Source organism: Drosophila grimshawi, unplaced genomic scaffold (genome assembly GCF_018153295.1).
Source record: "Drosophila grimshawi isolate 15287-2541.00 unplaced genomic scaffold, ASM1815329v1 contig_1369, whole genome shotgun sequence".
Taxonomy (NCBI): domain Eukaryota; kingdom Metazoa; phylum Arthropoda; class Insecta; order Diptera; family Drosophilidae; genus Drosophila; species Drosophila grimshawi.
The window spans coordinates 6,830,619-6,843,063 of NW_025062891.1; the positions used below are offsets into that span (position 1 = coordinate 6,830,619).

At 41.1% G+C, this 12,445-nt stretch overlaps 1 protein-coding gene across 1 annotated transcript; it reads left to right on the plus strand.

The window, feature by feature from the left end:
* The first annotated feature begins 241 nt into the window (after positions 1 to 241).
* Positions 242 to 2,106, plus strand: LOC6560892 (zinc finger protein 865). The gene is made up of 3 exons (XM_001987674.3): positions 242 to 323; positions 382 to 1,367; positions 1,443 to 2,106. The coding sequence occupies exons 1-3, from the start codon at positions 309 to 311 to the stop codon at positions 1,471 to 1,473; spliced, it is 1,032 nt and encodes a 343-aa protein (XP_001987710.1). The 5' UTR covers positions 242 to 308; the 3' UTR covers positions 1,474 to 2,106.
* The last annotated feature ends 10,339 nt before the right edge of the window (positions 2,107 to 12,445 follow it).

The window sequence follows — 12,445 nt, forward strand, 5'->3', positions numbered from 1 at the left end:
TTCTGAGCATTTCGTCTATCGCTCTTCGCTCTATGCTTCGGCATATGTTCGTAAATCAGAAATGCGAGAATAAAGAATTAAAGATAAAGCAGGACAAAACCAGCGTATCGTAGGCTCTCACTCATGCATGTATTTGTATATGCATATATGTGTATGTGTGTTTCTGCGCTTGTGTGTGTGGAATATATAAGAGACGCTTGGTCAAATAAACAGCTCAGTTTCTTGTGAAATTTCTTAATGAGCACATCTCGACCGGAGCGAGAGAGGAGGTCAAATTTCAATTAGATTGCGATAAGAATTGAACAATTATGGAACACGAATTCGTAAGTTAGCTCAATATTGATGTCATGCTAATTGCATTCAATAATTGTAATTAAACAGGTGCCCAAAAGTCCGACGTCCACGCTCTGTGAAGACGAGAGTGACGATGGTAACAACGCAAAGTTCTTGGGTCCAATCCATCCGCCAACACCTTTCACTGGTGGTCATCCATTTAATGGGAACGCCAATGTAAGCATATCGCCGTTACTTCTGGCAACGCCGCCACTCTCCCCACTGGACATGAGTGTCCAGAACCCGAATATGCCAATGGCCTCGGCGATGCTGTCCTCGAATTATTCGTCGCTATATCCACCAACTGGCTATATACGGATCATACCTTGCTTTGTGTGCAGCCAGCTCTTCACTGACATTGTGCCACTGAGCAAGCACTTGCAAATGCATGCCACGCAAATATTGCACATGAATTCTACGAATGCTCCAACACCAGCCACAATTGAAAAGAACAGCTTAAATTTGGGACTACCTACAGCTATGTCTACTCCAGTTCTTCCCGCTCCAGTTAATCCTATTCCAGCGACGAGTGATGAAAGCCCCCCAAACGCATCGCCTTTCAAATGCGATTACTGTCGCAAGGTGTTTAAGAACTCGATGTCGCACAGGGTACATCAGAGGCTGCATCGCCTGCCATCGCTAAGCGAGGATAGGTTGGGGTACAAGAGGCAATTCAAGTGCCACATTTGCAGAAAAAGCTACGTGCGAGAGACCTTTCTGCAGAAGCACATTGAAGCAAAGCACAGCCGATTTTTGGGACCTGTGCGGCAGCTTCCCACCCAGGTGGAGTCACAGGGTCATCTGGCGGCAATACCAGGGCCTGCGTCGCCACCGCCGGCGAACGCTGATATTGAGCCAAAGAAAATCTATACTACCAGATTGGCAAATGCCGTTGCAGCGGCTGCATACAATCCAGCAAGAGAAACAGCCTCGAAATACATTCCGCCAACGGTAGTTGGCCATCAGCAGGTGGATTCCTACTCACAACTACCACCGCAGCAGAAATATGTCCCTCGTTCGCCCTACTTTAATCCGTATGTCCTTAAAATAATATATATAATTCCGATTTGCTATTGCTAAAACATTTATTTTGATTTTGCTTTTTCTAGGAATCTGTGGTTTTACGAGGATTACGTATAATTCCTAATAATTTTGTTTCTTATCGCAAGCGAGAGAGCAACCCGTAATTCGCAGCTAGGCTGTTTAAAACATCTAAGTGCTCTTAATTGATGCATATATGTATCAAATACATATACAGATAAGAACGTAATGATTTGATGAAAAGCTGATAATAAGAAGCAAAAACATTTGAACCGAGTTCAAGCAATAACAAATATCAAACGTTTTAAGCTCACAAATGTCACAAGTTGTTATTCTTTCAATCCCTACTGTTATATACAATCTGATGTATATAATAAGTGAACCAAAGAAGCTGAGTTGGCAACATGCCTGACTGGGAAAAACCTGATTGCTGATAATGCTTTTATGGCATAGCAATTCCGCTTGGGATTTGGTAAACGGCGACCTGACCAAATAATAAACAAACTGCTCGAATCCAAAAATGAAATTTAATCGGGTTTCGGCGCTCATATAAACATCTGTATTATTGAATTCGCTTCAGTTGAACAAACGACAAGCTCTCGATCAATTTACATTGAATGGTGGAACTGTTTTGTGATGGCTTAGTAAGTAAAGTTAAGTTAATTTATTTTTTGGTTTTATTGTTAACGAATTAATGATATGAAGTAAAGAATATAAGTTTTTATTTAACAACTTACTTTCTGTTTTATTTCTGGTCTGACGAGAGACAATTTTTATTAGAATATATTGTAAATCTTAATGATATAAAGGGGTTTAAAGCTATGCCAAAGCATATACGAAGGAAGCATTTCTGTCAGCATAAGTATTATATATTCTTGATCCGCATATATATATTCGTCCGTCTGATATCAGACAGATCCGAAGGCTACAGACATCAAATTTTGAAAATTATCTCCCATATTGGGTATGCGGAATTTAATTAATTTAATCGATAATTCTTACTGCTAAAAATGAATACTATTTTAAGACAAGATCCTACGTGCGCAGCAGTAAATTACTCATTAAGAGGTACAGAAACCTCAGCAGGGATCACTTGCCACGAAATACATGCTCAGAATAAATAAGACCAAAAATATAAATATTGCAGGGGCTAGCATTGATCTCCTTCTGTAGATAATAAGTGATCGCTGTTTGCTATATAAGGCTACTATTTTAAGCACTAAAATCAGTTCACATTTGCAACTCGACTCTGCACTTACTGATTAAAAAATAATAATGAAATGAACTAAATCATTTGATGATGCATGTCCTGTGGCATAACTTTTCAATTTAAAACTTCTGGAATTCATATTGTTTCGAAATATTAGTCATGTAGTATCCAATGCCCTGCTCAGAGTTCAAACTCTCAAACATACTTATTTAAAGTCGATAATAAAATACCTTTGTTTTGCAAAATAAGTTTGAAAATATGAATTTTTCCTGTGTCCAAACACTTTATTGAAATACTGCATATGTTGACTAAACCCGCTCGAAATGAGCTAATATTTCAAATAGTTTGCGATACGAACTTAAATTGTAAGTTAAACTAGTTATTAATTCGACTACGTGACAACTACAACAGATAAATATATTTTAATAAACAGCCAATACCAACATAATATCTGTGAAGATTAAAATACATAGTCAACTGGTGGTCATCAATTTATTTAATCTGAGCACAATGCCGTTACTTCTGTCAACACCGTTACTCTCCGCGCTGAACATTAGTGTAAGGATCATATCTTGCTTTTTGTCAGTCAGCTTTTCATTGACATGGAACCACAGAGCAAATAATGACATAAGGCCAAAGGAAGTTTAGATTAATTTAAATCATAAGCCAGTTGTACGCTGCAGATAGCGCAGCGTACACAGCAAATAAAGTACGCCCAATCCATGGGTTGCGATAAGAAATATGTTCACACCATCTGTCGAGCGGCCTGTACTTAGCAGAGAGCAGCTCAGTCAGCGTCGTAAATAAGATCATTTTAAGACATGTTATCTGTGCACGCATAGGTGACCATTGATTGTTTAGGTCAACCCGCAGATAGCATAACTAGTCCTAAGCAAACATTATCTTCGAAAATTTCTGTATATAAACGATGCATTTTTCTTCAATAAAGTGAGTGTCTTTTGGAGTGTCTTCAGAGTCTTAGCACATACAAGTCTACTCATTCATTTCTACCATCGCATACACTGTGCGCAACGAAGGACCTCCCTCTCCGTAAGTCCAACTAGTTACAAGTGCTAGTTGCGACGCCTTTTAGTAGTCAGTTTATGTGCTGACTGCTTCCCTTCAAATATACACAAATGTTTTTGGTGACCCCGACGTGATTCCTGCAGTTGTCAACTAGGCGACAAAAGGATAATCAACCGACAAAATTCCACATCTGAAGTTGTCAACTAGGCGACATATCAGGATAAAAGTGTGCTCTCGTTAGTTGAACGACCACAGCACTTATATCAAAGTCCACCAAGCGACAAAAACAAAAAAAAAAACTGATTAAGAAACAGATATACCAGTACATATCTGTAAAGGTTGTGACGGCGCGAATATTCAGCTTGCAATTTTCAAAACACTGCACATAACATGCACATTAGACTTAAGCAGCTGGTCTAGATCAGCTGGTGCAGCTTATGGTGCGTTAGAGAGCTTTCGAACGCGAACTTTCGCTCTTAATCTTTCTAACGCGAACTTTTGCTCTTAAACTGTCAAGTTGGCTGCGCCTGCGTTTCTGAATGCATTTTATTCTTCCGCATGCTCTCGATGCAAGAAGCAACAGCAGATCGGTGCCAAGAAAAGTTTTCTGTTTGTTTTACGTGACAATTTGCACGTGGTCAAATAAATACAATCGGCAAACATCCGAAGCTGGGATAATATTTAAAGTGCGATATTACGGATACCAGAACGCTGAAGACCGGTTATACCCGACAGCAGTCGAATTTAATAAAATTTCGACTCATTACCGGGATTTTGGCAGTTCACGTGTTTCGAGTGTTGGGTGGACCTGCAAGCACACCACATCCAATCATTGCACCACACCACAATACACCATCGACCACGGAACTGGCCACCCAAGCTCCTTCGTCTATTCTTATACCTCATTATTTTGTTGAAAAATAAAATCAAGCCGACTTCAGAAGAGAAGCGTTGCCAGCGCCTATTCAGGGCTGCTCAACGCCTCTCAATACAACAACAATAAGAAGAACAACTACAACAACAATAAGAAGAACAACTACAACAACAATAACAAGAGCAACGGTAACAACAACAGAAGAACAACTACAACAACACAGAAACAACAACCCCGGTGTCTTGAAGTCACCGCATAGCAGGCATAGAGTATAAAAAAAAAGGAAAAAAATGAATTTTAGTTCTAAGTAATATTATACTCCATACTTATAAATTTGTAAAATATTTTCTAGTGAGCGCTTTGTATCCATTTTGCACCTTTGACTCTAATTATCACCGCCTACAGATCGTCTACGTCGACAGGCCTGCTGACATCGATGGATCGCTAAGGATGATATGGTAGTAAGTACGGCGTAGCCGGACATGATGGCATCAGAGATGCAATATTGGTAACTAAGCGCCCATAGAATTTTGTTTGTATTGTATTGATATTCCTAATAGTATAAAATTAATAAGAGTATAATAGTATCAGAGCCACAATTTATAATGAAGTTACAATGTCCTTATTGAATTCCACTATCATGAATAGTCCTTGTATTTAACTTTAATTCAATTATAGAAATATAAACATGGGATAATTTGTTATTATTAAAGGCACCTTAGGTCTGTAGCACCGCAAGCTTCATAGGGTAGGATCCAAAATTGCAATAGATTCCTACAAGGTTGGGTGGGTAAAGAAGGAGAACTCTAACAACTTAGTTCTCCAACTTTAGATAGGCTATAAGCAACATCAGTCCGTTCCATTTGTATGGCTCGCATTCCTTATCCCGTTCTTCCCGTTCTTCCCTGTCTACGAAATTATTACTGTAGTACCGTTTGTTTAGGCGGCACAATACCCACGCCCAATTTCCCTGAGCAAGGCCGCCCCAAATAGTAGACAGGGTGTGCAAGCCGAGACGACATTGTTAGTGTTCGTTACAAGGTCCAACAAGCGACAAAAATCAGTCAAAATGGCATCAGAAAAAAGAACCATCAATGAGTTGCTTGATGTCCAGCAAGATATTAGCGATGAGATTGTACGGCTGATATCTAATTATAAAAAGGATTCCGCTGAGAGAAAATCTCAGGCCGGCTATCACAAAATTAAAGCAGATTCTCTCAATGAGAGATGTAATATTGTCCAAGAAAATGACGAAGTCATAAGAAAATCTGGCGAGCTACCGAAAAATCATGAATACTTCACCTACTATGAGGACATAAGAACAACAGTTCTAAAGTACTTAGAAGTAATCAAAAACGACGCTGAAACCATAAATCAAGCCACAAGCAAGAAGCTTGAGATTGGCGATGGACAGCGTCAGCAATCAACCTTAGAACCCAAGGTGATTGCATTGTGCCGGCGACAAAGGGCAATGATCGCATCACTACATTGCACCAAAGCACCGCACGCAGCATTAGAGTTCATAAGGAATCTATTGACGCAAATTCAAGAGGTCAATTTTCGGCTGAATGAAGAAGTTGAAAACCCAGAATAAAATAGATATGATACAAAAGAGTATCTACAGGCAGAAGAAGATGTACAAAGGGCATTAGCTTTAAAAAGCATTAAGCAGTGCACCAATGACATAAACTTGCCTCGCATAACCATCCCCAAATTTGATGGGGATATATTAAAATGGACACAATTCTTTGATATGTTTGTGTCCATGGTACACGGGACCAACATGCCGACAATTCAAAAAATGTGGTATCTAAAAACCAGCGTGATCGGTGAGGCAGAACAGCACGCGTACCTCAATCCAAGAGACATAGCATCAACGGTATTGAACCGATTTTGAATGCAACAAGCCATTAACGACAATACAAAATCGCTTAAGGAATTATACATAGTCACTGTGGAGTCCCTTGCATCTCTCAAGGGACTCGGATTAGACATCTCAACGTGGGAATTTTAATTATTTTTTAATAGCGGTCATACGAAATAAGCTGGACAGCACAAATAAAACGCTGTACGAGCAATCATTAAGCAACTCGAAGCAAATACAGAAACTGGACACCATGCTTCAGTTTCTTGAACAACGAGTTCGTGTTTTAGCTAGCGGAAGCAAAACACACAGCAATGCCAAAAGGGATTCGATGGGAGCAACTTGTGCATCCTCCTCAACTACAAGGAAGAATTGCCTCTATTGCAAGAAGGCTGATCATATCATATTTCGGTGCGACGTTTTCCGTGCAAAGACAGCCGCTGAGAGATTGAATTGGATTCAACGACAAAAACTATGCGTCAACTGCCTCAAAGGAGATCACATGGCAAAGGTTTGCCCAAGTCGTTTTAAATGCTTCAAGTGCCAAAAACGACACAACACGCTGCTGCATTTGGAAAATTCTTCATTGGAGCAACAAAATCCAATTGTAGCATCAGCAAGTAGCAAAAATATAAACCTACTTGCAACAGCAAAGGTAATAGTCCAAGGAAATAATGGACAACAAGCTACTTTCAAGGCTTTGCTGGATTCTGGATCACAGATTAACGTAATATCAGAACGACTCGCCTCTTTATTATCTTTAAAACGACACGATTCCACACTACGAATTGAAGGCATAGGTAGACAACAAAGGACAAGCAGAGCTCGTGTAAATCTGTTGGTAAAGTCATTATACAACGACTTTACAATGCGGATCGAAGCATTTATTCTACCGCACATTATTACGGATCAGCCATCCCAAAGCATAAATAATAAAGATTGGAACATGCCAGCAACCCTACCGTTGGCAGATCCCCAATTTAACAAACCTGGCAAAATCGACATGCTTATCGGTGCGGAACACTATTATGCACTATTGCTCCCACAACAACACAAAATACCCTCTGGTCCAATCATGCAAAAGACCAAGTTAGGATGGGTTGTGGCTGGAAAAATAAAAGAATCAAAGACGTCAGCAGCCATTTGTGCAGTAGCTACAGGAGAAGAAACGAATACCATAATGGAGCGATTCTGGACCCTAGACAACTTTGAAACAGCAGAAAGGCATCGTACACCAACTGAAAAGGAGTGCGAGAGCCATTTCATTGAGAACTTGCAGACTGCTGCAGATGGGAGATTTATCGTAAAATTGCCGTTTGCTGAACATTCTTCAGCCCTGGGGCCCTCGTTGGAGACTGCAGAAAAAAGATTCCTCGCACTAGAAAGAAGGACAGATTCAAAAATCTGGAAGGCATATGTGGACTTCATGACTGAATATGAACAATTGGGTCCCTCGAAAACTCCTTCCAACAAACCATTACTTCATCCCTCATCATTGTGTGCTGAAACCTGACAGCAGCACCACAAAGCTAAGAGTAGTCTTCGATGCATCATGTAAGACATCGACAGGAAAATCATTAAACGACATATTGCAAGTAGGACCCACGGTACAAAGTGATCTCATGTCAATTTTACTGAGATTCAGAACACATAAGTACGTATTTACGGCAGATATCGAAAAGATGTATCGCCAAATATGGATAAACCCGGAACACCAATTTAATCAAATGATAGTTTGGAGAAAAAATCCAAATGATGAGTTAAAATACTTTCGATTAAAAACGGTCACATATGGAACAGCATCGGCTCCGTTTTTGGCTACTAAGTGTCTAAATCACTTAGCCTCACTTCATACAAGCAGATCACCATTAGGATCCTCTGCCTTAAGGGATGACTTCTACGTAGATGATTGCCTCACAGGAGCAGACTCGATACAGGAAGCAATCCAAATTCGACAGGAGTTGGTAAAAATACTGCTCCCCAACGGATTTAAATTACGCAAATGGTGCTCAAACAATGAGCAAATTGACGAAACACTGGACCACTACACTGTTAAGACATTGGGCCTTATTTGGATGCCAAAAAGGGATCAACTTTGCGGCCGCACACAAAGCAGCACAGCAAAAAGGATTACAAAACGTGTAATTTGCTCGGAGCTGGCAAAGATCTTCGACCCTCTAGGCCTGTTCGCTCCAGTCGTGGTAAAGGCAAAAATTTTTATGCAACGACTCTGGGAATCAAAACTCGACTGGGACGACGAATCTTCAGAACGAGTGGAAGGACTATAGAGAGGACTTGCAAAGCCTTAACTCGATGCAAATTCCAAGGCACATATACGATGGAAATACTCCAGTTACGAAGGAATTGCACACATTTGTGGATGCTTCAGAGCAGGCATATGGCGCAGCAATATATGTACGCGCAACGTACAAAAACAAGCAAATATCTGTGCGTCTACTATGCTCAAAGTCTCGAGTGGCTCCAACCGCAAAACAGTCACTACCTCGTTTAGAACTATGTGCTGCATTATTGGGTGCTGAGCTCGCGGACAGAATTCGACGCGATCTCAACCTTGACTCCACCACAGTGCCAGGATACTTTTGGTCGGATTCTACCGTTGTTCTTTCATGGATCAATGCCCCGTCTTCCACATATCATACGTTTGTGGCCAACCGAATAGCGAAAATTCAGGCAGTGACAAGTCAAAGTCTGCCAACAACGCAGCAGATGTACTCTCAAGAGGAATATCCGCACGAAAGTTACACAAGCATAGTCTATGGCTCTATGGACCACTCTTTTTGCATGGCACTCCAGACAAATGGATAGCCCCTCCCGTCATCTCTCCTAGCAACCTGAAAAGGAAAACAAAGCATATAAGCCTAGCTGCAACTCAAGCAACAATAGGCGAAGAGTTGTATACCTGTCGACACAGCAACTCATTTCGTAAGTTATAACGCATTGTGGCTTACATGTTGCGATTCTGCTACAGATACAGATACAGCTCAGCAACGACCACGCTGTGTAAAATGGAACTGGACTGCGCTCGCAATATAATTCTACAAACAATACAGCGAGCTGAATTTACAGCTGAGCTGAAAGATTTGAAGCGCCACAATACAGTGGACAAAAAGAGTCCTATCTCATCACTCTCACCAATACAAGGGTCAGATGGACTCATGCGAGTTGGAGGTAGATTGGAGCAAGCCCCACTCCCTTACAATGCAAGGCACCAGATTTTGCTGCCTTACAACGATCCAATAGTGAAGATGATATTACGAGAGCTGCATGAAGACAACATGCACTGCGGTGCTCAAGCCTTACGAGCAACTGCTAGACAACAATATTGGATCCTGAACGACAAAACTATGTCGAGAAATATCGTTCACAACTGTGTGAAGTGTAACAAGGCAAAACCCAAGTTAATGAATCAAATTATGGGTAATTTGCCAGTCGATCGAGTAACACCAACACGCCCGTTTCTCACTACAGGCGTAGACTACTGCGGACCAATTTGGATTCATCATAAAGTTCGCGGAAAAAGACCAGATAAGGCATACATAGCCGTATTCTGTTGCTTCTCTACAAAGGCGGTCCACCTCGAGCTGGTTAGCGATCTGACTACAAATGCCTTTCTAGGAGCCTTGCGGCGCTTCCTAAGCCGCCGCGGCAAATGTCAAACCATTTATTGTGACAATGCCACCAACTTTGTTGGAGCAAACAACCAACTAAAGGAACTAGGAGAATCAATATTTGGCGAGAAGGCTCAAGCAGATATAATCAATCACTGCAACACAAAACAAGTTGCCTTCAAATTCATACCGCCACGAGCGCCATCATTTGGAGGTCTATGGGAAGCTGCGGTAAAGTCAGCAAAACGACTACTGGTTACCACGACAAATACCGCATCTCTCACATTCGAAGAATTAAACACGGTGATCATCGAAATTGAAGCAATCTTAAACTCTCGCCCAATCACACCAATGTCAAACGACCCTACGGATAACGCAGCCCTCACCCCAGCTCATTTTCTGATTGGTAAAACGCTGACTGCTCCCCCCGATGTCAACACAGACCGCAACGAAAAGCAAAGATTTTGGAAGCAATGGTCACAGGAATATTTACAAGAATTGCAAGCCAAACATAAGTGGAAGGCCGTCAACCCCAATATCAAAGAAGGTATGCTTGTTCTAGTCAAGGAAGACAACATACCTGTGATGAGTTGGCCAATGGGACGCATTGTACACACATATCCAGGCCAGGATAATCACGTTCGTGTGGTTGACGTTAAAACTGCCTCAGGCATCTACAAGCGCCCCATAACCAGGCTTGCGCCGTTATTTCCAGAAGACATGGCCAAAAAACGCCCCATCAAGGAAACCGAGGACACAGATAAAAATGATGCGCCACCCGTTCAACGAAAACGGCTAACGTCGCCAACCATAACCTCGTCTGTGCTAATCCTGCTCTTTATGTTACCCTTGGTACTGACAAACTCAGTATCTGTGACACGGTTCAACACAAAGCCTGGAATCTATTATGAAAAAATTGGAACAACGAAGAGAGCAGTATCCGACTGGACCATGGTAATATACTATGAATTGGAACCATACTGGCGCGATATGAAAACATTTAATTCAGGCATAAACGAATTCAAATACATATGCCCAGAATTAAATAATAATCATATATGTCCATATGTATCCATATCTCAGCACTTTCGTCACTTGTATGATGAATTACAAATGACAAATTCACTTATGCAACATACACGAAAACGCCGGTCCCCATTTGATGCAGTGGGTAACATTGCGAACAGTCTATTCGGAGTATTAGACTCGAACTACGCTAATGAAATGACCAAGGTGATAGAGAAGGTAAAAACAAACGAAGAATTTTTACTGACATTACTGAAGAATCAAACTTCGGTACTTGATTCAACCATTAACATTGTCAAGAAGTCAAGATCTGCATCTGACAAGCGACTAAGACTACTTGAACAGCAAGTTGCTATCATTAGCCAAACTAGAGGAAAATACACTGGTGCACGTCTCACGGAGACTTACCTGGCGTTAACAACTCAATTAACACTGTTAGCAGCCAGCCTTCAACGCATGCAATCCGAAATAGTGGACGTACTTACTGGAATTCGCCACCGTACAATAAGCCCAACATTGATTTCTCCCGATCAATTAAAGGAACAATTGGATCAAATACGGGATCATTTGCCGCCAGATCAAATGCTACCAGTAACATCATCTGACGTTATTCACCTGTACAGAATTATGCGAGCAGAAGGCACAGTCACCGACACTCATGTAATATTTAGAATAAGACTACCACTAGTGTCAACATCAATATTAGAACTTTTCAATATTGTGCCGATTCCGATGTGGGACTCAACAAGCTGGCGACTATTTGAGCTTAAAACACCTATTATAGCTGTAAACAGCCACAGGGATCAATTCATGGGACTCACAACAGATGATCTACAACGCTGCCGAACATTACCAAATGAAGAATACATATGCTTTGACCATCAAGCTATGTTTAATGTTAATAATCGTTGTGAGTTTCATCTTTTTAACAACAAAACACCAACAATGTGTCAAGTATCTCAGAGAGCAACCAAAATGATATGGTCAAAAACACACCATCCTAATAATTGGATCTTTGCAACGCATTCTGTAATGGAACTACAAGCCGTATGCAACGGAACCCCGTCTACTATACAACTGATGGACACCGGACTCCTATCGCTGTCAACAGGTTGTACTGCACGCAACTCAGAAATTAGCATCAGTACTTTCAACATCATTATAAGTCATGTGAGAAAGGGCTATGCTCATTTTGGCAACATAATCGAGCCAAACACGACTCAAATCAACATATCAGAGAACAAATTACAAGAAGATAAGGATCTGGATGACTTGCAGCTAACATTGAACGCACTCAACAAACAAGAGCTGCCAGACCAAATAGGTTCAGTACAACATCATCATATCGCGCTTATGCTGTCTTAGAAGTATCCGTCTTTGTGCTACTTGCCTGTACACTACGGAAGCAACGCTTTTGGACCTTGCAATCAACAGCTACAAGG